The sequence below is a fragment of the Mesoplodon densirostris genome, chromosome 7 (genome assembly GCF_025265405.1).
Source record: "Mesoplodon densirostris isolate mMesDen1 chromosome 7, mMesDen1 primary haplotype, whole genome shotgun sequence".
Classification (NCBI taxonomy): Eukaryota; Metazoa; Chordata; class Mammalia; order Artiodactyla; family Ziphiidae; genus Mesoplodon; species Mesoplodon densirostris.
This window is the reverse complement of record NC_082667.1, coordinates 5203304-5225146: the sequence shown is the minus strand read 5'-3', so window position 1 is coordinate 5225146 and position 21843 is coordinate 5203304. Positions and strand designations below refer to the sequence as shown.

General features: G+C 46.8%; 1 protein-coding gene across 1 annotated transcript in view; it reads right to left on the bottom strand.

The window, feature by feature from the left end:
* Positions 1-21843, bottom strand: part of CPT1A (carnitine palmitoyltransferase 1A) — a 65403-nt gene that overhangs the window by 13264 nt on the left and 30296 nt on the right. Inside the window, exons 8-14 of the mRNA XM_060103000.1 lie at positions 21155-21262; positions 20059-20146; positions 19085-19280; positions 16473-16661; positions 15446-15551; positions 10051-10167; positions 7389-7553 (exon numbers count right to left, since the gene is read on the bottom strand). Coding sequence (XP_059958983.1) covers positions 7389-7553; positions 10051-10167; positions 15446-15551; positions 16473-16661; positions 19085-19280; positions 20059-20146; positions 21155-21262 — 969 coding nt within the window. The remainder of the gene's footprint in view (positions 1-7388; positions 7554-10050; positions 10168-15445; positions 15552-16472; positions 16662-19084; positions 19281-20058; positions 20147-21154; positions 21263-21843) is intronic.

Genomic DNA, 21843 nt, shown 5'->3' with positions numbered 1-21843 from the left:
CTTGTTAGTTATCCATTTTATACATCTTAGTGTATATATGTCAATCCCAATCTCCCAATCCATCACACAACCACCACACCCGCCGCTTTCCCCCCTTGGTGTCCATACATTTGTTCTCTATATCTGTGTCTCTATTTCTGCCCTGCAAACCGGTTCATCTGTACCATTTTTCTAGGTTCCACATATATGCGTTAATATACGATATTTGTTTTTCTCTTTCTGACTTACTTCACTCTGTATGACAGTCTCTAGATCCACCCAGGCCCCTACAAATGACCCACTTTCGTTCCTTTTTCTGGCTGAGTAATATTCCATTGTATATATGTACCACTTCTTTTTTATCCATTCATCTGTGGATGGGCATTTAGGTTGCTTCCATGTCCTGGCTATTGTAAATAGTGCTGCAATGAACACTGGGGTGCATGTGTCTTTTTGAATTATGGTTTTCTCTGGGTATATGCCCAGGAGTGGGATTGCTGGATCATATGGTAACTCTATTTTTAGATTTTTAAGGAACCTCCATACTGTTCTCCATAGTGGCTATATCAATTTACATTCCCACCAACAGTGCAAGAGGGTTCTCTTTTCTCCACACTCTCTCTAGCATTTGCTGTTTGTAGATTTTCTGATGATGCCTATTCTAACTGGTGTGAGGTGATACCTCACTGTAGTTTTGATTTGCATTTCTCTAATAATTAGTGATGTTGAGCAGCTTTTCATGTGCTTCTTGGCCACCTGCATGTCTTCTTTAGGGAAATGTCTATTTAGGTCTTCTGCCCATTTTTGGATTGGGTTGTTTTTTTAATATTGAGCTGCATGAGCTGTTTATGTATTTTGGAGATTAATCCTTTGTCCATTGATTTGTTTGCAAATATCTTCTCCCATTCTGAGGGTTGTCTTTTCATCTTGTTTGTAGTTTCCTTTGCTGTGCAAAAACTTTTAGGTTTCATTAGGTCCCATTTGTTTATTTTTGTTTTTATTTCCATTACCCTAGGAGGTGGATCAAAAAAGATCTTGCTGTGATTTATGTCAAAGAGTGTTCTTCCTATGTTTTCCTCTAAGAGTTTTATAGTGTCCAGTCTTACATTTAGGTCTCAAATCCATTTTGAGTTTATTTTTGTGTATGGTGTTAGGGAGTGTTCTAATTTCATTCTTTTACATGTAGCTGTCCAGTTTTCCCAGCACCAGTTATTGAAGAGACTGTCTTTTCTCCATTGTATATCCTTGCCTCCTTTGTCATAGATTAGTTGACCATAGGTGCATGGGTTTATCTCTGGGCTTTCTCTCCTGTTCCATTGATCTATATTCCTGTTTTTGTGCCAGTACCATATCATCTTGATTACTGTAGCTTTGTAGTATAGTCTGAAGTCAGGGAGTCTGATTCCTCCAGCTCCCTTTTTTTCCCTCAAGACTGCTTTGGCAATTCGGGGTCTTTTGTGTCTCCATACAGATTTTAAGATTCTTTGTTCTAGTTCTGTAAAAAATGCCATTGGTAGTTTGATAGGGATTGCACTGAATCTGTAGATTGCTTTGGGTAATATAGTCATTTTCACAATAATCGTTCTTCCAATCCAAGAACATGGTATATCTCTCCATCTATTTGTATCATCTTTAATTTCTTTCATCAGTGTCTTATACTTTTCTGCATACAGGTCTTTTGTCTCCCTAAGTAGGTTTATTCCTAGGTATTTTATCCTTTTTGTTGCAATGGTAAATGGGAGTGTTTCCTTAATTTCTCTTTCAGATTTTTCATCATTAGTGTATAGGAATACAAGAGATTTCTGTGCATTAATTTTGTATCCTCCAACTTTGCCAAATTCATTGATTAGCTCTAGTAGTTTTCTGGTGGCATCTTTAGGATTCTCTATGTATAGTATCATGTCATCTGCAAACAGTGAAAGTTTTACTTCTTCTTTTCCAATTTGTATTCCTTTTATTTCTTTTTCTTCTCTGATTGTCGTGGCTAGGACTTCCAAAACCATGTTGAATAATAGTGGTGAGAGTGGACATCCTTGCCTTGTTCCTGATCTTTAGAGGAATGCTTTCAGCTTTTCACCAATGAGAATGATGTTTGCTGTGGGTTTCTCATATATAGCCTTTATTATGTTGAGGTAGGTTCCCTCTATGCCCACTTTCTGGAGAGATTTTATCGTAAGTGGGTGTTGAATTTTGTCAAAAGCTTTTTCTGCATCTATGGAGATGATCATATGGTTTTTATTCTTCAATTTGTTAATATGGTGTATCACATTGATTGATTTGTGTATATTGAAGAATCCTTGCATCCCTGGGATAAATCCCAGTTGATCGTGGTGTATGATCCTTTTAATGTGTTGGTGGATTCTGCTTGCTAGTATTTTGTTGAGGATTTTTGCATCTATATTCATCAATGATATTGGTCTGTAATTTTCTTTTTTTGTAGTATCTTTGTCTAGTTTTAGTATCAGGGTGATGGTGCCCTCATAGAATGAGTTTGGGAGTGTTCCTTCCTTCTGCAATTTTTGGAAGAGTTTGAGAAGGATGGATGTTAGCTCTTCTCTAAATGTTTGACAGAACTCACCTGTGAAGCCATCTGGTCCTGGACTTTTGTTTGTTGGAAGATTTTTTTTAACATCTTTATTGGAGTATAATTGCTTTACAATGGTGTGCTAGTTTCTGCTTTATAACAAAGTGAATCAGTTATGTATGTATGTCCTTGCCACTCTCTCACTTTGTCCCAGCTTACCCTTCCCCCTCCCCATATCCTCAAGTCCATTCTCTAGTAGGTCTGTCTTTATTCCCATCTTGCCCTTAGGTTCTTCATGACCTTTTTTTTTTTTTTAGATTCTATATATATGTGTTAGCATATGGTATTTGTTTTTCTCTTTCTGACTTACTTCACTCTGTATGACAGACTCTAGGTCCATCCACCTCAATACAAATAACTCAACTTCGTTTCTTTTTATGGCTGAGTAATATTCCATTGTATATATGTGTCACATCTTCTTTATCCATTCATCTGTTGATGGACACTTAGGTTGCTTCCATGTCCTGGCTATTGTAAACAGAGCTGCAATAAACATTGTGGTACATGACTTTTTGAATTATGGTTTGTTGGAAGATTTTTAATCACAGTTTCAACTTTATTACTTGTGATTGGTCCATTCATATTTTCTATTTCTTCCTGGTTCAGTACTGGAAGGTTATACCTTTCTAAGAATTTGTCCATTTCTTCCAGGTTGTCCATTTTATTGGCATAGAGTTGCTTGTAGTAGTGTCTTATGATGCTTTGTATTTCTGTGGTGTCTGTTGTAACTTCTCCTTTTTCATTTCTAATTTTAATGATTTGAGTACTCTCCCTCTTTTTCTTGATGAGTATGGCTAATGGCTTATCAATTTTATTTATCTTCTCAAAGAACCAGCTTTTAGGTTTATTGATCTTTGCTATTGTTTTCTTTCTTTCTATTTCATTTATTTCTGCTCTGATCTTTATGATTTCTTTCCTTCTACTAACTTTGGGTTTTGTTTGTTCTTCTTTCTCTAGTTCTTTTAGGTGTAAGGTTAGATTGTTTATTTGAGGTGTTTGTTGTTTCCTGAGGTAGGATTGTATTGCTATAAACTGCTTTTACTGCATCACATAGGTTTTGGATCGTGTTTTCATTGTCATTTGTCTCTAGGTATTTTTTGATTTCCTCTTGATTTCTTCAGTGATCTCTTAGTTATTTAGTACAGCAGTGTTTAGCCTCGATGTGTTTTGTGTTTTTTTACTTTTTTTCCCTGTAATTTATTTCTAATCTCATAGTGTTGTGGTCAGAAAAGATGCTTGATATGATTTCAATTTTCTTAAATTTACTGAGGTTTGATTTGTGACACAAGATGTGATCTATCCTGGAGAATGTTCTGTGCGCACTTGAGAAGAAAGTGTAATCTGATGTTTTTGGATGGAATGTCCTATAAATATCAATTAAATCTATCTGGTCTATTGTGTCATTTAAAGCTTGTGTTTCGGGGCTTCCCTGGGGCGCAGTGGTTGAGAGTCTGCCTGCCGATGCAGGGGGGACATGGGTTCGTGCCCCGGTCTGGGAAGATCCCACATGCCACGGAGTGGCTAGCCCGTGAGCCATGGCCACTGAGCCTGCGCGTCCGGAGACTGTGCTCCGCAACGGGAGAGGCCACAACAGTGAGAGGCCCGTGTACAGCAAAAAAGAAAAAAAAAAAAAAAAAAAAAAGCTTGTGTTTCCTTATTAATTTTCTGTTTGTATGATCTGTTCATTGGTGTAAGTGAGGTGTTAAAGTCCCCCACTATTATTGTGTTACTGTCGATTTCCTCTTTTAGAGCTGTTAACAGTTGCCTTATGTATTGAGGTGCTCCTGTGTTGGGTGCATATATATTTACAATTGTTATATCTTCTTGGATTGATCCCTTGATCATTATGTAGTGTCCTTCCTTGTCTCTTGTAACATTCTTTATTTTAAAATCTATTTTATCTGATATGAGTATTGCTATTCCTGCTTTCTTTTGATTTCCATTTTCATGGAATATCTTTTTCCATCCCCTCACTCTCAGTCCGTATGTGTCCCTAGGTCTGAAGTGGGTCTCTTGTAGACAGCACATATATGGGTCTTGTTTTTGTATCCATTCAGCGAGCCTGTGTCTTTTGGTTGGAGCATTTAATCCATTCATCACGTTTAAGGTAATTATCGATATGTATGTTCCTATTACCATTTTCTTTTTTCTTTTTTTTTTTTTTTGCTGTACGCGGGCCTCTCACTGCTGTGGCCTCTCCCGTTGCGGAGCACAGGCTCCGGACACACAGGCTCTGCGGCCATGGCTCGCGGGCCCAGCCGCTCCGCGGCATGTGGGATCTTCCGGGATCGGGGCACGAACCCGTGTCCCCTGCATCGGCAGGCGGACTCTCAACCACTGCGCCACCAGGGAAGCCCCCTATTACCATTTTCTTAATTGTTCTGGGTTTGTTTTTGTAGATTCTTTTCTTCTCTTGTGTTTCCCACTTAGAGAAGTTCCTTTAGCGTTTGTTGTAGAGCTGGTTTGGTGGTGCTGAATTCTCTTAGCTTTTGCTTGTCTGTAAAGCTTTTGATTTCTTCATTGAATCTGAATGAGAGCCTTGCTGGATAGAGTAATCTTGGTTGTAGGTTCTTCCCTTTCATCACTTTCAATATGTCATGCCACTCCCTTCTGACTTGTAGAGTTTCTGCTGAGAAATCAGCTGTTAACCTTATGGGAGTTCCCTTGTATGTTATTTGTCATGTTTCCCTTGCTGCTTTCAATAATTTTTCTTTGTCTTTAATTTTTGCCAATTTGGTTACTATGTGTCTTGGCATGTTTCTCCTTGGGTTTATCCTGTATGGGACTCTCTGCGCTTCCTGGACTTGGATGGCTATTTCCTTTCCCACGTTAGGGAAGTTTTCGACTATAATCTCTTCCAATATTTTCTCCCGTCCTTTCTCTCTCTCTTTTCCTTCTGGGACCCCTATGATGTGAATGTTGTTGCGTTTAATGTTGTCCCAGAGGTGTCTTAGGCTGTCTTCATGTCTTTTCATTCTTTTTTCTTTATTCTGTTCTGCAGCAGTGAATTCCACCATTCTGTCTTCCAGGTCACTTATCTGTTCTTCTGCCTCAGTTATTCTGCTATTGATTCCTTCTAGTGTATTTTTCATTTCAGTTATTGTATTGTTTATCTCTGTTTGTTCGTTCTTTAATTCTTCTAGGTGTTTGTTAAACATTTTTTGCATCTTCTCGATCTTTGCCTCCATGCTTTTTCTGAGGTCCTGGATCATCTTCACTATCATTATTCTGAATTCTTTTTCTGGAAGGTTGCCTATCTCCACTTCATTTAGTTGTTTTTCTGGGGTGTTACCTTGTTCCTTCATCTGGTACATAGCCCTCTGCCTTTTCATCTTGTCTATCTTTCTGTGAATGTGGTTTTTGTTCCACAGGCTGCAGGATTGTAGTTCTTCTTGCTTCTGCTGTCTGCCCTCTGGTGGATTAGGCTATCTAAGAGGATTGTGCAAGTTTCCTTGATGGGAGGGACTCGATCGTGACCATCTTTATTAAGAACTGTGTTACAGTTAATTTTAGGTACAATTGTGGCCCATCAGTTGTCGTTTACCTGATACTAACATTGCCTCTTGTGCTCTTCTGCATCTGTTTACCTTCCTGACCTGAGTTATAGAGGAATCGAACCTACAGGCCACCCCCTGGATCCACCCCTGACTCCAGTGTCACCTTGGCAGGTCACCTCACCTCTCTGAACCTCTGGTTTCTCACCTGTAAAATGGGCGAACAATAGCTCCTCCCTAGTGAGGGGACTGTGAGAGCACTGAGACCAGTGCCTGGCACAATGCAAAACTCACAAGGGCAGAACCAGTATCCAAGGACGCTGCACTGCATCTGTGCACAGCACTCAAGTTTTAAAACAAAAGTTCTCCGTTAAAAACAGGGCATATCTTGGGACTTCCCTGGCGGTCCAGTGGTTAGGACTTTGCCTTGCAATGTAAGGTGTACAGGTTCGTTCCCTGGTCAGGGAGCTAAGATCCCACATGCCTCGCGGCCAAAAAACCAATACATAAAACAAAAGCAGTATATTGCAACAAATTCAATAAGGACTTTAAAAATGGTCCCCATCAAAAAAAAATTCTTAAAAAAAAACAGAACGGGTTCGATCCCTGGTCAGGGAACTAAGATCCTGCATGCTGCTTGGCACGGCCAAAGAAAAAACAAAAATGAAAACAAAAAACATTAAAAACAAACAAACAAGACAACCAAGGCATATCTTGAGCCAATGTCACAAGGATTTCCGCCAGCCCTGGAAACCAGGGGTGCCCTCTCAGGGTGGAATGCTCCCTCCAACAGAAAAAAATCCCACTAAGGTCCTCCTGGAGCCTGGGCTATGTCTCTGATGGGGCCGTCAGGTGCAAGCCAGAATGTGCCCAGGGGCCCAGAGAGGCAGTGGAAACACCACAAGCTTCTGATCCTACAGGGACCCCATCCATCCCAGAGCACCTCCCAGGGCCTGGCATGTCCCCTTTTATGAAAGAGGATGTCAAAGGTCAAAGACACCCAGTCATTTGCCCTAAGTAGTTCTGCTTTACCAAACCCTGGGACTGGGAGCTTAAAGGTTTATTTTCCACTTTGTGGAGCAATGAGATCTCACTTGGCTACCATCCCCCGCACTCTCCCTCTACTCCTGTGCAATACGGGAAACCGCTGCTGCCCCAGGCGCTTCTGCTGGACACTTGTCCCATCTGTCTGCGGGAGGAGCCCCCCGCACCATGACAGGAACGACCTGCTCCCATGATGGGTCCCCACTACCTGCTGGGCAAACGGCCTTGGACCTGCATTTAGGGACCCCAGAAGCCCTCAGGATGAAAACCCCAGCTTTGGGTCTCACCTTGTAATGAGCCAGCTGGAGGGACAGCTGCACGAAGGCGTCCGGGCTGGTTCTGCATTTCTTGATCAGCCCTTTACCGAAAGCACTGAACAGAAAAGAACAGAAATCCACGTCGCTGGCCAGGAGGTTCGCGCTGCTCAGGGAAGTCTCTATGACTTCCTGACACTTGGGAAAAAAAGAGAAAAGCTTTCACTTAATGGGAAGGAAAATACTGACACATACTCTGAAGAAAACAGCAAGCTGGCTTTCAGCACAGCTAACAGAGTTGTTGCTTGGAAATACACACATCACTTTTTCTTCTTGGTTTTCCCCAACCTTTCTAACCTAAGAGCTGCAATGAGTTAGCAACGCAGCACCCCCCCTGCCCTTGAAGAGCAGTGGGGTGGCCCAAGCAGGAGGAACTCCTGGTTCCCAGTGGGATCCCAAAGGGCATTTCAAAGTGTCACAGGTTCTGTTTCGTGAGATCCATTCTTGTTATATGCTGGCCATTGAGGAACCAGTTTTAAAAAGGAAATGGGGGCCTCCCTGGTGGCGCAAGTGGTTGAGAGTCCGCCTGCCGATGCAGGGGATACGGGTTCGTGCCCCGGTCTGGGAGGATCCCATATGCCGCGGAGCGGCTGGGCCCGTGAGCCATGGCCGCTGAGCCTGCGCGTCCGGAGCCTGCGCGTCCGGAGCCTGTGCTCCGCAACGGGGGAGGCCACAACAGTGAGAGGCCCGCATACTGCAAAAAAAAAAAAAAAAAAAAAAAAAAAAAAAAAAAAAAAAGGAAATGGACGGGGACTTCCCTGGTGGTCCAGTGGTTAAGACTCTGCACTTTCACTGCAGGCGGCAAGGGTTTGATCCCTGGCTGGGGAACTAAGATCCTGCAGGCCGCAACAAAGATCCCATGTGCCGCAACTAAGACCCGGCGCAGCCAAATAAATAAATATATATAAAAAAAAAGATCCTGCACGCCATGCGGTGTGGCCAAAAAATTAGAAAAATAAAGTAAAAAGGAAAGGGACTGTGGTAGAGTCGTACAATGGGAATGAGCCCTCAACCATGAAGTCACACAGAGGAATCTTAAATGACTACCACTAAGTGAAAGAAGCCGATCTGAAATGGCTATACACTGTACGATTCCAGTTATGAAATCCAGGGAAAGGTAAAATGATGGAGACAGTGAAAAGACCACTGGTTGCCGGGAGTGAGGCAGGAGAGAGGGATGACTAGACAGAGGAGAGGTTTTTTAGGGCAGTGACGCTGCTCTGTATGATACTATGACATCATTACACCTTTGTCCACACCACAGATGCACAACACCAAGAGTGAACCCTGGGGAGTTTTGGGTGGCCTAGTGGCTAGGATTCTGGGCTCTCACTGCCAGGGCCTGGGTTCAATCCCTGGTCGAGGAACTGACATCCTGCAAGCCACACGGCATAGACAGAGGAAAACAAAATAGTGAGCCTTGACGTGAACTATGGACTCTAGTGATACTGACTTGTCAGTGCAGCTTCTTCGACTGTAACAGACGCACCAAGTGGCAGGGGACGTTGGTAGCAGGGGAGGTTGTGATGTGTGAGGGCAGAGAGAGCGCGGGGACTCTCTGAACCTTCCACTCAACTTTGCTGTGAACCTGAAACTGCTTTAAATAATAAAGTCCATCAAAAAAAATTTTTTTAATAAACGGTAAGTGACTTGGTTAGCTAAAAGGACCCTCAACCACACACTTCAGCAGAGGTTACATCTCTCTGAGGAACACACACCAGCCCCAGGGAGGCAGGCTGGACAAAAAAAGTGCAGATGGGCAAGACTGCAAGACTAGATGCAATATTTTCCACATCAAAATGACTTCTTGGGGGCTTCCCTGGTGGCGCAGTGGCTGAAAGTCCGCCTGCCGATGCAGGGGACACGGGTTCCTGCCCCGGTCTGGGAAGATCCCACATGCCGCAGAGCGGCTGGGCCCATGAGCCATGGCCGCTGGGCCTGCGTGTCCGGAGCCTGTGCTCCGCAACGGGAGAGGCCACAACAGTGAGAGGCCCGCATACCGCCAAAAAAAAAAAAAAAAAAAAAAAAAGACTTCTTGGGGCTTCCCTGGCGGTCCGGTGCTTAAGACTCCGTGCCCCCACTGCAGGGGGCGCGGGTTCAATCCCTGGTTGGGGAATCAAGATCCTGTATGCTGCACGGCACAGCCAAAAAAAGAAAAACACTTCACAGGCCCCAGGAATTCCTGCTTGGCTTAGGTAAGCTAGGATTTGGTATTTCCAACCCTAAAATTCCTTCCGGAAATGGCTTCCACTGAGCGAACTGCATTGGAGAACACTTAGAGGGACAAAAATGACAAATTAGCGATTTAGAGTATTCCAACTCCAAAGGAAGTGATTTTGGTTTTCACTTTTTCATTGTGATGTCTAGCTAAGTTTGAGCTGGAAATTTCACTGACAATCTTAGCCAAATGCTTTAAATGAAAGAAGAAATATTTACTGGGGCTTCCCAGGCAACTGGAGCTATAGCAACTCCGAGGTCCCAGTAAGAAACCCCCAGGCAGACAGATTTCCGTCTCGGGGGTCTTCAACTGACCTCATGAACACTTAGGAAGGACAGCTGGAAAAGTCGACTGTTAAGAGTTTAAACTCGTTTCCCACCCAAGATAATTAACAAGTGCCTGATCACTGGGACTTACTTCCTGCGGGATGTCCCACTGTAGCCGGGTGGGGTATGGGATGTTTGGGTTGGTGTCCCCTTTACAGTGTCCATCCTCTGCATAACCCAGCTGGAAGCTGTCCGTGGCCAGTACGTACTGTCGAAAATAAAAAGATACATCTGTGAAGTCAGAGATCATCACAGCTAATAGCGTTACATAAAAGTTATCTGACCTCCCAAAGTAGACAAACCCTCGTTCTTTCTAGAGATAACATCAAGACTTAACCATAGGGCTTCCCTGGTGGCGCAGTGCTTAGGAATCCGCCTGCCAGTGCAGGGGACATGGGTTCGAGCCCTGGTCCGGGAAGATCCCACATGCCGCGGAGCAACTAAGCCCATGCGCCACAATTACTGAGCCTGCGCTCTAGAGCCCACGAGCCACAACTACTGAGCCCACATGCCACAACTACTGAGCCCAAGCGCCACAACCACTGAAGCCCGCACGCCTAGAGCCCGTGCTCTGCAACAAGAGAAGCCACTGCAATGAGAAGCCTGCGCACCGTAATGAAGAGTAGACCCCGCTTTCGCTGCAACTAGAGAGGCTCACACGCAGCAACGAAGACCCAATGCCAGCCAAAAATTTTTTAAATCTATAAATAAATAAATTTATTTAAAAAAAAAAGACTTAACCATAACTACTTGCTTACAGCCTGCTGTGCATGTGACATCCTCTGCACAGACACCTAATGAGATATTCTTACCTCCGTTTCAGGGGCAAGAAAAATGGACCTGGAGAGGTGCAACAGCGTCGGGACAGGTAAAGAGCACAGCCAGGAGGTGAGCAGAGCGTCTGATGCACAGAAAGCAGCTCAGAGCCTGCTTCGAGGTCCCAGGCTGTGCGCTAGTGCCCTCTGGGTGCTACCCCGCTGAATATTTACACTAGCCTGTAAAGCAGTAATTATCATTCCCGCTTGTATAAATGAAAAAGCAGCCTCAGAGAGGTGAAGAGTCTGTCCCAGTTCACACTCCTCAGGGAGCCAGGATGTGGGCCCAGGTGTGGATGTTTTCTGTTCACTGGCAGGTAAACCTAAGCCAGTTTATTCAGCGGTATCTACAGAGCACCTACTATGGGTCAGCAATGCTTCTGAGCACCAGTGACAGGACAGTGAACAAAACAGACAAGAATGTCTGCCTTTCTACAAAAGGTTAAAGGTGGCCATGACCTAGCAATTCAGCTCCTAGGTATGTACTCAAAAGAAATGAAAATAGGGAATTCCCTGGCAGTCCAGTGGTTAGGACTCGGCACTCTCACTGCTGAGGGCCTGGGTTCAATCCCTGGCCAGGGAACTAAGATCCCACAAGCCACACAGTGTGGCAAAAAAATTAAAGAAAGAAAAGAAAAAGAAAACATATGTTCACATAAAACTTGTATGCTAATGTTCACAGAAGCATTATTTATAGTAGTCAAAAAGTAAAAAGAATCCAGATGTCCGCTGAGTGGTGAATAAACAAAATGTGGTCTAATCATATGAAGGAATACTATTCAGCCATAAAAAGGAATGAAATACCATTAATAGTACAATGTAGATGAACCTTGAAAACATTAGCCAGACACACAAGGCCACGTACTGTGTGATTCCGTTTCTGTGAAATGGCCAGAACAGTCAAACTGACAGAGACAGAAAAGAGATGAATGGTTACCCAGGGCTGGGACAAGAGGGGGCTGAGGGTGGGGAGTTTCCTTAGTGGGGTGATAAAAATGTCCTGGAATTAGATAGTGGTGATGGATAGACAACCGCCATGTAATGTACAAAAACCACTGAACTGTATGCCTTAAGAAGGTGAATTTCATGGTATGTGAATTACATCCAATAAAACAGTAATAAAAATATTTTAAAAAAGGAATCCCTAGGGCTTCCCTGGTGGCGCAGTGGTTGGGAGTCCGCCTGCCGATGCAGGGGACACGGGTTCATGCCCCGATCCCGGAAGATCCCACATGCCGCGGAGCGGCTGGGCCCGCGAGCCATGGCCGCGGAGCCTGTGTGTCCGGAGCCTGTGCTCCGCAACGGGAGAGGCCACAGCAGTGAGAGGCCTGCGTACAGCAAAAAAAAAAAAAAAAAAAAAAAAAAAAAAAAAAAAAAAGGAATCCCTGCACTCGGGGAGCTTACATTCCAGCGGGGGAAGCAAAACAAACAAACAAACAAACAAAAAACAACTCAAGGGACTTCCCTGGTGGTCCAGTGGGTGCTCCCAATGCAGGGGGCCCCGGTTTGATCCCTGGTGGGGGAACTAGATCCCGCACGCATGCCGCAACTAACAAGTCCACATGCTGCAACGAAGCTCCCGTGTGCTGCAACTAAGACCCGGCGCAGCCAAAATAAATAATAAAATTTTAAATATTTTTTTAAAATTAAAAAAAAACAAAGGTCAGATGGTGATACTGTCAAATGGTGAGGGGGGCAGGGGGGGTTACAGGATGGGGGAGCATGGAGCGGAGCCGCATGCATGTGCGGTCGGCATCCTGCAGAGCTGGGCAGGTGAGGGAGCCCAGCCTATCTGTGTCTGCACTGTGCCAGCACCCCTAAAGAGTCCAACACAATTAAACATCAGGAACAACCGAAAGCCAACAGGATTCAGCTTGGACCAGATTTGATTTTAGCTGGCATGGGTGTGGTCCTTGTACCGGCCCCTTAAGTGGCTCTGGTGTGGGCCTCCACGACAAGACAGTGGGGTCAGTTCCCGCCCGTGCGGGGAGCAACTGGGCTCCTGTCTGACCCCTGGAGTCATAGGCCATTCTGTCCACTGGGCAGTTAACCGTTAAACACCGCCACTTCCAACTGGTCACCCTGGTCTGAGACTAAATCCCTTTACCTTATTTTATCCAGAGTACTGAAAAAATAAGCCTGGCCTTGTCAGCATCCAGTAGATTTCTCTGTTTGGTAAATGTACCCTACATAGTCCAGACTGCCTAGGATTCAGTCTTTTCCCGTTTACCAAAGAACAGCTCTTATGCACTTATTACTGGGAGAGTCCTTGGAACAGGGTGTAACAGACCTAGATCATTATCCTGTGCAAACAGACTTAAAAGGTCTTGTGGTGTCCAGTGGTGCCAAAGGGGGTTTGATCTTTGCTTGATTTTCAGCTGAAAGGATCTCTAAGCCTTTGTCGGCAGAAGCAAAGACCAGGGTGGTGATGAGCCTTTTGGATACTTGGTCGTTTTTATCACGGATAAATGTCTTAGGACCACGCTGTTGTTGTCTTAGACTGCAGCATTTTTTCCCCCTTTTTAAAGGTTTCCCCCCATAGAAAACCTCCCTTGGTTGAAGGAACGGCAGGTTAGGTTTTGCTGAGACCCTAACCAGAGGCACGACAGTCAAGTAAAGTGGAAAAGGGACAGCAGGAGCTCCCCTGTGGATGTCATCACAAGTGCACTACACGATCTGATTTCAGGGACAAGACCCGGGCTCTACGCCCTGGGCAGGACGGTGAGGTGATCGGCCTGCGGTCACGGGGGTGTGTCTCCCACTTGGGCAGTGACAGTGCGTCACTGTGTTCCACTCCATTTATTAGAGCAGCAGCAACATAAAGACTGCAGAAATACTGTTGTGTTCACTGTGACTCTCAAAGGGGCTTATCTCTTCATCAAAGTAACCTCAAGTCTGGTCAAATGGGATGATACACAATTTGAGTCGAGTCCACTGTTTTTTGTTGTTGTTGTATTTATTTATTTTTAAAGACACCCAATTTATTTTAATGTTTATTTATTTATTTATTTAGGCTGCGTGGGTCTTAGTTGTGGCATGCAGGATCTTTAGTTGCAGTGTGCGGGAAGTCCCCCTTTTTTTTTAAATTGAAGTATAGTTGATTTACAATATTATGTCAGTTTCAGGTGTACAGCAAAATGACTCCATCTTATGTATATATTTTCAGATATAGGTTATTTCAAGATATTGAATATAGTTCTCTGTGTTATACAGTAAATCCTTGTTGCTTATCTATTGGATTGGCCAAAAAGTTCGTTCGGGTTTTCCCATAGGATGTTACAGAAAAACCCGAACGAACTTTTTGGCCAACCCAATATTCTATGCATAGTAGTTTGTTAAACCCATACTCCTAAATTTACCACTCCCCTTTCCCCTCTGGTAACCATAAGTTTGTTTTCTATGTCTGTGAGTCTGTTTCTGTTTTTTGTTTTTATTTTTTTTTTTGGCTGCACCACTTGGCTTGCAAGATGTTAGTTCCCTGACCAGGAACTGAACCCGGGCCCTCAGCAGTGACAGCACAGAGTCCTAACCACTGGACCGCCAGGGAAGTCCCTGTTTCTGTTTTGTATATAGATTCATGTGTATTATTTTTTAGATTCCACATATAAGTGATATCATATAGTACTTGTCTTTCTCTGTCAAGTCCACTGTTGACAGGCCTAGAATTTAGCAATTTCCTTACAAAAGAACCTGACAGGCGAATTCAGAAAACAAAACCTTCACTCAACTTTTCATGCCAAACATGACACAGGTCAAACAGCTCAGAGAGAAATGAATTTTAAAACAGTTTAAAAGGTGGCAGGGCCAATACACACTGTATTTTTTTTTTTTTTTTTTTTTGTGGTACGCGGGCCTCTCACTGTTGTGGCCTCTCCCTTTGCAGAGCACAGGCTCCGGATGCGCAGGCTCAGTGGCCATGGCTCACGGGCCCAGCCGCTCCGCGGCATGTGGGATCTTCCCAGACCGGGGCACGAACCCGTGTCCCCTGCGTCGGCAGGCGGACTCTCAACCACTGCGCCACCAGGGAAGCCCCGCACTGTATTTTAAAATGTTAGGTGGGGGACTTCCCTGGTGGTCCAGTGGTTAAGACTCCGTGCTCCCAATGCAGGGGGCCCGGATTCGATCCCTGGTCAGGGAACTAAGATCCCACATGCCGCACGGCACAGCCAAAAGAATAAAAACAAAACATTAGGTGGAGGGAGAGGATGACAGGGATTTGGTGGGTTTTCTTAGAATTTGGTAATTCTAAGAATTAAGTGAAGTGGTAAAAGGCACGCTGCATTTTTATAAACCAAGATTTTTAATATCCTTGCTTTTATTTGGCCTAACGCTTGGCAGATAGGAAAATCTAGAAAACACAGCAAAGAAGGGGTGGTTTATTTCAAAATAACTGAGCTTCAGTTCCGCCCTGATGTCACTGCGTTGGAGCCAAGGCCATCTCACTATTTTGGCTCCATCAGGACATGACATTAAATGTTTCCATTTAAGGACCCTCAGCTGTAGGGAATGAAGACAGGAATGACTTCCGTTACTGATTTAACTTTACATTCGGCGCCGACACCTGCTGGAAACACTTAGTATAACCAGACAGATACTGTGAAGTTAACTTCAGTTAAGTTCAGAAATTCCAACAGCAATTTCCACACTCAGGTTAAGCCTGCAGACACTCACCTCCCAGAGGTGACCGATGATGGGGGCGTCGGCCCAGGAGTGCTCCGCGTTTATGCCCACCTTGCCGTTTTTGAAGATGACAAACGTGATCGATTTATCAAACCACCTACACGAAACAAAAACGTTTATGTGACTTACACATTTACAAAGACAAAAATAAACCCGAACGATGTATCTGTTTTCCTCTGGATGGGCTCACTGACTTGGCACCCGCGGGGGTGAACAGGTCTCCGCAGGTGACAATAAAGGCACACCTAGGACCCTAAGTCGTCCATTTCTCCCCTCCCTACGCAGGGACAGGCATTCAGGTACTGGAGAGCAGGAGAACAGGGCGTATCATTGTAACAAAAAAGGATGCACAAGGCAACTGCAGAGAAATAGGAGGCTGCAAAGTCATCCCTCGGTATCTGCCGGGGGGTTGGTTATAGGACCTGCTGCCAATACCAAACCCTGAGGATGCTCCAGCCCCACACAGTTGGCCCTCCGTATCCGCAGGCTCCACAACCGAGGCTCTTAAACAACGGTCCACGGTCTGTAGTTGGCTGAACCCGTGGATATGGAAGACCAACTGTGCCTGCCGCACCCTTCCCCCACCCCAGCCAATCCTCACCCCCAACCTGATGGGCAGGCAGGACCTCACTTTACAGACAAGGCAAAGGAGCCTCCAAGAGGTGGAAGAGCCTCACCACAATCACGCGCTCGGTGAGCAAAGCCAGAGCCGACATCCAGGTCAGGCCCCAGGTACCACCTTCCCCCACCTGGTTCCAGGTAACCCACAGTCACTCCTCATGAGCATCTCCAAGTGGAGGTGTCGTGCACAGAGAGGGGAAGGACCTCAAAGCCGCTGCTTAAGCTGTGTGTGTGTGTAACAGTTTTGGTGGAAAGAAGAGAGTTACCAGTCCTATTTTCACGCTAGCCTTATCCCTTAAGAGCGTGGATACATACTTGAGGCTGGGTGTCAGCCACATGTAACATTTCTTCCAAGTCCACAGGCAAACCATTGTGGTTCAGAAGGTAAGCGTGATACCTGTCGAAACACCTGCCGTGCAGCAGAGATTTGGCGTAGCTATCCATCGACGTAACCGGGTCTTCCTCCCTATACCCTTGTTCTGTTTCGTCCAATGTCACGAAGAACGCGGCTTTTTCCACTGCATCCAGAGACTGCTTGTTTTTCCCACGTCCAAAATAGGCCTGGCGACACTTGGCCCAGGGGACTCTGCAGTGAGGATTAAATACAATTAAACCTGCAGCAGGGACTTCCCTGGTGGCGCAGTGGTTAAGAATCCGCCTGCCAGTGCAGGGGACACGGTTTCGAGCCGTGGTCCGGGAAGATCCCACATGCCGCGGAGCAACTAAGCCCGTGCGCCACAACTACCGAGCCTGCGCTCTAGGGCCCACGTGCCACAACTACTGAGCCCATGAGCCGCAACTACTGAAGCCCGCGTGCCGCAATTACAGAAGGCTGCGCGCCTAGAGCCTGCGCACTGCAACAAAGAGCAGCCCCCGCTCGCTGCAACTAGAGAAAGTCCTTGTGCAGCAACGAAGACCCATCGCAGCCAAAAATAAAAAGAAATAAATGAAAAAGAAACATATAAAAAAACCTGCAGCAGTTTGGTGACATCTCTTTACATGGGATGTTTGGAAAGACAACGGTTTTCAGTTTCCAGTGTTGTAGGGGTTTAAGGAAAACTACACGTTTGCAACTTTCTGCATCTGCAGTCACCCACCTGCCTGCCAGCTGGGCTGCTTTGTTTGCGGGCAGGGGCCTCGCCTTCTCCTTGTATCTGCTCCAGGGCAGTCGCAGGCATGGAACCTCGTCCATAAATGCCAAGTGAAGGACAAGAATCCAGACGGGCCCCAAGCTCTGCCGTCCAGGGCAGCAGACCCACCGGCAGGCAGGGCCCCGCTCACATCCTTCCCAGCCCCGTGCCCAGACCCCCTCCACGGAACCACCCCACGGAAGCCACAGCGAGTGCCAAGAGCACTTCCCTGGTGCCGGGACAAGCTCACGGGCCCTGACACCACTGTCCCATTTTTCAGATGAAGAAACTGAGGCACAGAGATGAAGTCACAGCTCCTTCGTGACAGGTTGGGATTCCTACCCAGGCCAGCCTGCCCCAGGTCCATGCTACAAACAGCCACACGACACCCCCTTGATAAGGGGCACCCTGGGAGCGGAATTCAGGGATCCCTTTCCGTCCCGCCCTACGTGGGGTACACAGTGCTAACGGGACACCCGCTTCTTGAGAGCCACCCCAGCCGTGGCTTCCCCAGATGGCTCCTGGGCCCCCTCACTCAGGCCCCCACCCACCTTTCCACGTCAGGGCCACTTGGCCTCTGTCTCCCACCCTCTTCTCCCCGCGCACCGAGTGCTCAGCTGAGGCCGCCCATGGGGCTAAAACGCCCATAAACACAACGGGTCCCATCACAGGATCAGCCCCAACCGCTCTCTTCAGTGCCTGGGGACAGCGTCAGCGCTCAGGCAGAGGAGATGGGTGATGCCCCACGGGCGGAGCATCAGGGTGGAGCTCACTGAGCCTGCATCCCGCCCCGCCCCACCTCTGCCCAGCTGGGTGCCCCAGTGACACTCAATCAGCACTGGGGACCCAGGGCTCATTCCCCAGGACACACGCCCCCTCTGTTCCAGCTGAGTCTTTGTCCCCAGAATGGCCAAACACCCCAGCTTCTCGGACTGAGCCTCCCTTCCTACTAACACCGCCTGTTTCTGGTCCTCAAGCAGCGAGGATCTTGCTTCCAGGAGCCCCTGGACCAGAATGATCTCCCAAGTCTGCTCAGGTCACTCCAGCCTAACATGGTCCCTTTAACAGCAGCCCATCACAGAATCAAGCCCAAGTGCAGCCGGGCACACGGGACCCATCCCACCTGGAGTTCCGGCACCCTGACCCCCTCCACGGCTCCCAGCATCTGCTCTCTGGACACCTCTGTGGCCTGTCGGTCCCCACGGTTCACTGCCGGTCTCTGTGTGCCCTCACCCAGGCACCTTCCTGTTCTCCACAGGTCAGTCACTCACCACCTTATTCCCAGTGCTGCCCTAACGGTGGCCACACTGCTGACCTCAGGGGTCCTCAACCAGGGACCATACTGCCCCCAGCGGCCCTGGGCAAAGCCTGAAGACAGATTTGCTTGCCACGCTGGGGGATGCTACTGGCATCCAGTGGGAGAGGCCAGGCATGCTGCTCAGCGCCCTACGGTGCACAGGACAATGCTCCCCTCCGCCACCTAAAACAGACTTATCCAGCCCCAAAGGTATCAGAGCCGAGGTTGCACAAGCCAGGTCCTCAAGCTTCAGACGAGGCAGGAAGTTACCCCTACCACAGAGGCCCTGGTTAAACACGTCTGTTTCTAGATAAAATATGCCGCAGTCCGGGGAAGACGCCTACCTCCTTCCTTCTGTCATGTGCCCTGGGACCCGTGCACATGCACGCCTGCCTGTCCCACGGATGCCCGAGGGGACCTGAGGGTGGGGGCAGAACCCGCTCCCCGGGGACAAAGCCAAGCCAAGGGCTGCAGGTAGTGGACACACCTCCCCGCCAGACGGGACCCTGGGTGAGGAGAGCACCCTGAGCGCCCGTCCCCGATGGCCCCCAGACACAACGGCATCACAGAGGGGCTGCACACCTATCTCCCGCCGTGAGGGCTGCCAGCTTCGCCTCCCCAGCCTGGGGCTCCGACGGGTCATCCAGGATCCTCTGCATCTGCTGTTCCATCTCCCGGGGCTTCAACAGCCGGCCGTCGTGGTAGAGCCAGACCTTGAAGTAGCGGCCTTTGTGGAACACGACGATGTGCCTGCTGTCCCTGAGGTGCTGGAGGGTGTCTGGGGAGGGGGTGGGGGGAGGCAGAATCCGGAGGCACCCGGTTAGGGGAGGGGAGAAAACTACCCGTGACGGCACCAATTCTTCTCCCCGCATCACTCTGCTCAGCTCACGAGTCCGCTTCCCAAAGGTCTGCAGAGGACTTGGTAGAGGACCCGAATCGAGAGCTCTGGGATCAGACAGGCCTGAGTGCTAAGCTCTGCTCGGCCGCTCACTGGACGTGTCTCCTGGAGCAAAGGACGCAACCTTCGCTAAGCCTGAGCCCTGGCGGGCCTGGGATGGACCCAGGCGGTGCCACTGTCTCTCCCTTACATTCTTGAGGGTCTCCCGGCTGGGACAGATGTGGCCCCCCTATGCTGGGCAGTGGGAAAGGAGGGGGGTCACGTGTCCCAGGTCAGGCTGCTGGCAGTGAGCTGCTGAACCACAAATCTGGTTTCCCTGAGCACAATCCAGGGCGCTTCCCACCATAAACCCCGCGTGGGAGCCCGAGCAAAACGCCCCTGAAAGATCCAGATGAAGAAATAGGAATATTCCTAACCCAACCTAGAAAAAACTCCACCACAAGACAGCCTTCAACCGAAGAGAAACTGAGGTCTGAAAATCAGTTAACTGTCCAGGCCTGAGAAAGACAAAGGAAATTCAACAGAAGGAAGGTTGACGAGCCTGAAATCTCTGAAATCTTAGAAGGTCAGCACTCATCAGTGTGGTCTCCTCCAACAACTCCTGAGCATAAGGATGGAAAGTTCTGATTCCCAAAGGAACCCCGAGCAGATCACGCACCTGTTTCCTCTCCTGGGATCCGAGAAGTATTAAACATTCGCTCCCACTGGGCGGAGCAGAGTGGAACTGTAGATCCCAAAAGAAAAATCTGTAATAGAAGCATGTTTCAGACAAAAATCTAAGGAGCAAATCAAGTCCACACATTTAAATGCTGGATTTGTTTTCTGTGCACATAGCGTGGCTGGACTTAATCTTTTCCAAACACTATAAAGAACGGTGGCTCCCTGGGACACCGTGCTGCCCTGGAGTTTGCAGAACCAGGCCAAGGCACAACATCTTGCTTCTTATTCCTAAATAACACACCCTAATGGGTCACTTATAAACTGACACTTAAACCAAAGGGGTATTTAAGAAAAAAAAAATGCCAGGGGGGGGGAGAGATAAATTGGGAGATTGGGATTGACATATACACACTACTATATATAAACAGATAACTAATAAGGACCTGCTGTATAGCACAGGGCAGTCTACTCAACACTCTGTAATGGCTTACATGGGAAAAGAATCTAAAAAAGAGTGGATATATGTATACGCATAACTGATTCAATTTGCTGTACACCTGAAACTAACACAACATTGTAAATCAACTATACTCCAATAAAAATTTTAAAAAAAGAAAAAGAAGGAAAAAATGCCTTCTCGTGAGTAGCTAGACAGCTATATTATTTCCTTCACAAGCAAGCGAGGGCTTCTTCGTAGGACAAATTGCAGAACTAAAATACATCAAACATATATCCATTTAGGATACAGAGGAGAATTAAATCTCAAAGTAATTATGCTGAGTGAAAGAGGCTAGACCAAAAAAAAAAAAAATGCATGCTGTAAAATTCCATTCACAAGTTTTAGAAGATGCAAGCTAACCTAGAGTGACAGAAAGCAGATCAAGGCGATGGTCGGGGGGAGTGGAAAGGGACACCAGCGAACTCTCAGGGGTGGTTCACTAACTTGACTATGGTGATGGTTTCACGAGTACAGAGATATACATCAGTATATCAGAACTTATCAAAGCGGATGCTTCAAACATGTGCAGTACATCAGTTACACCTTGATAGAACTGTTCTAAAAGAATTTTTTAAAAAGCAGTTTGTTTGCGTACTGGTTTGATTTCCTCCCGGTCCAGTTTGCGTCTGTAAAGCAGGATGGCATGGATACCGTTGCCTGCTCTCGCTGCCTGAATGTGAGTCGGTGTGATGTACAGCAAATCCTGATACAAGAAAACACACAACAGCAGGGAGCATGTTCATAGGAAAAGACAAGCTAACTTCAACACACAGTTAAAATATTTCTATACAGGTGTTAATGACATCTGCTCTGCTGGAAAAGAAATTATTTTCGGGCTTCCCTGGTGGCGCAGTGGTTGAGAATATGCCTGCTAATGCAGGGGACACGGGTTCGAGGCCTGGTCTGGGAAGATCCCACATGCCGCGGAGCAACTAGGCCCGTGAGCCACAACTACTGAGCCTGCGCGTCTGGAGCCTGTGCTCTGCAACAACAGAGGCTGCGATAGTGAGAGGCCCGTGCACTGCAATGAAGAGTGGCCCCCGCTTGCCACAATTAGAGAAAGCCCTTGCACAGAAACGAAGACCCAACACAGCCAAAAATAAATAAATAAATTTATTTAAAAAAAAAAAAAAAAAAAAAGAAATTATTTTCATCTTCTACCCTTTTTCAGTTTTATTGTGTTCACGTTTTAAGCCCCCAAATAATTCTTGGGCTAGGAAAGGTAACCGTGTATTTTAAAAGTAAATTGTAAATAAATATAATTCAAGCCAAAAAAAAAAAAGA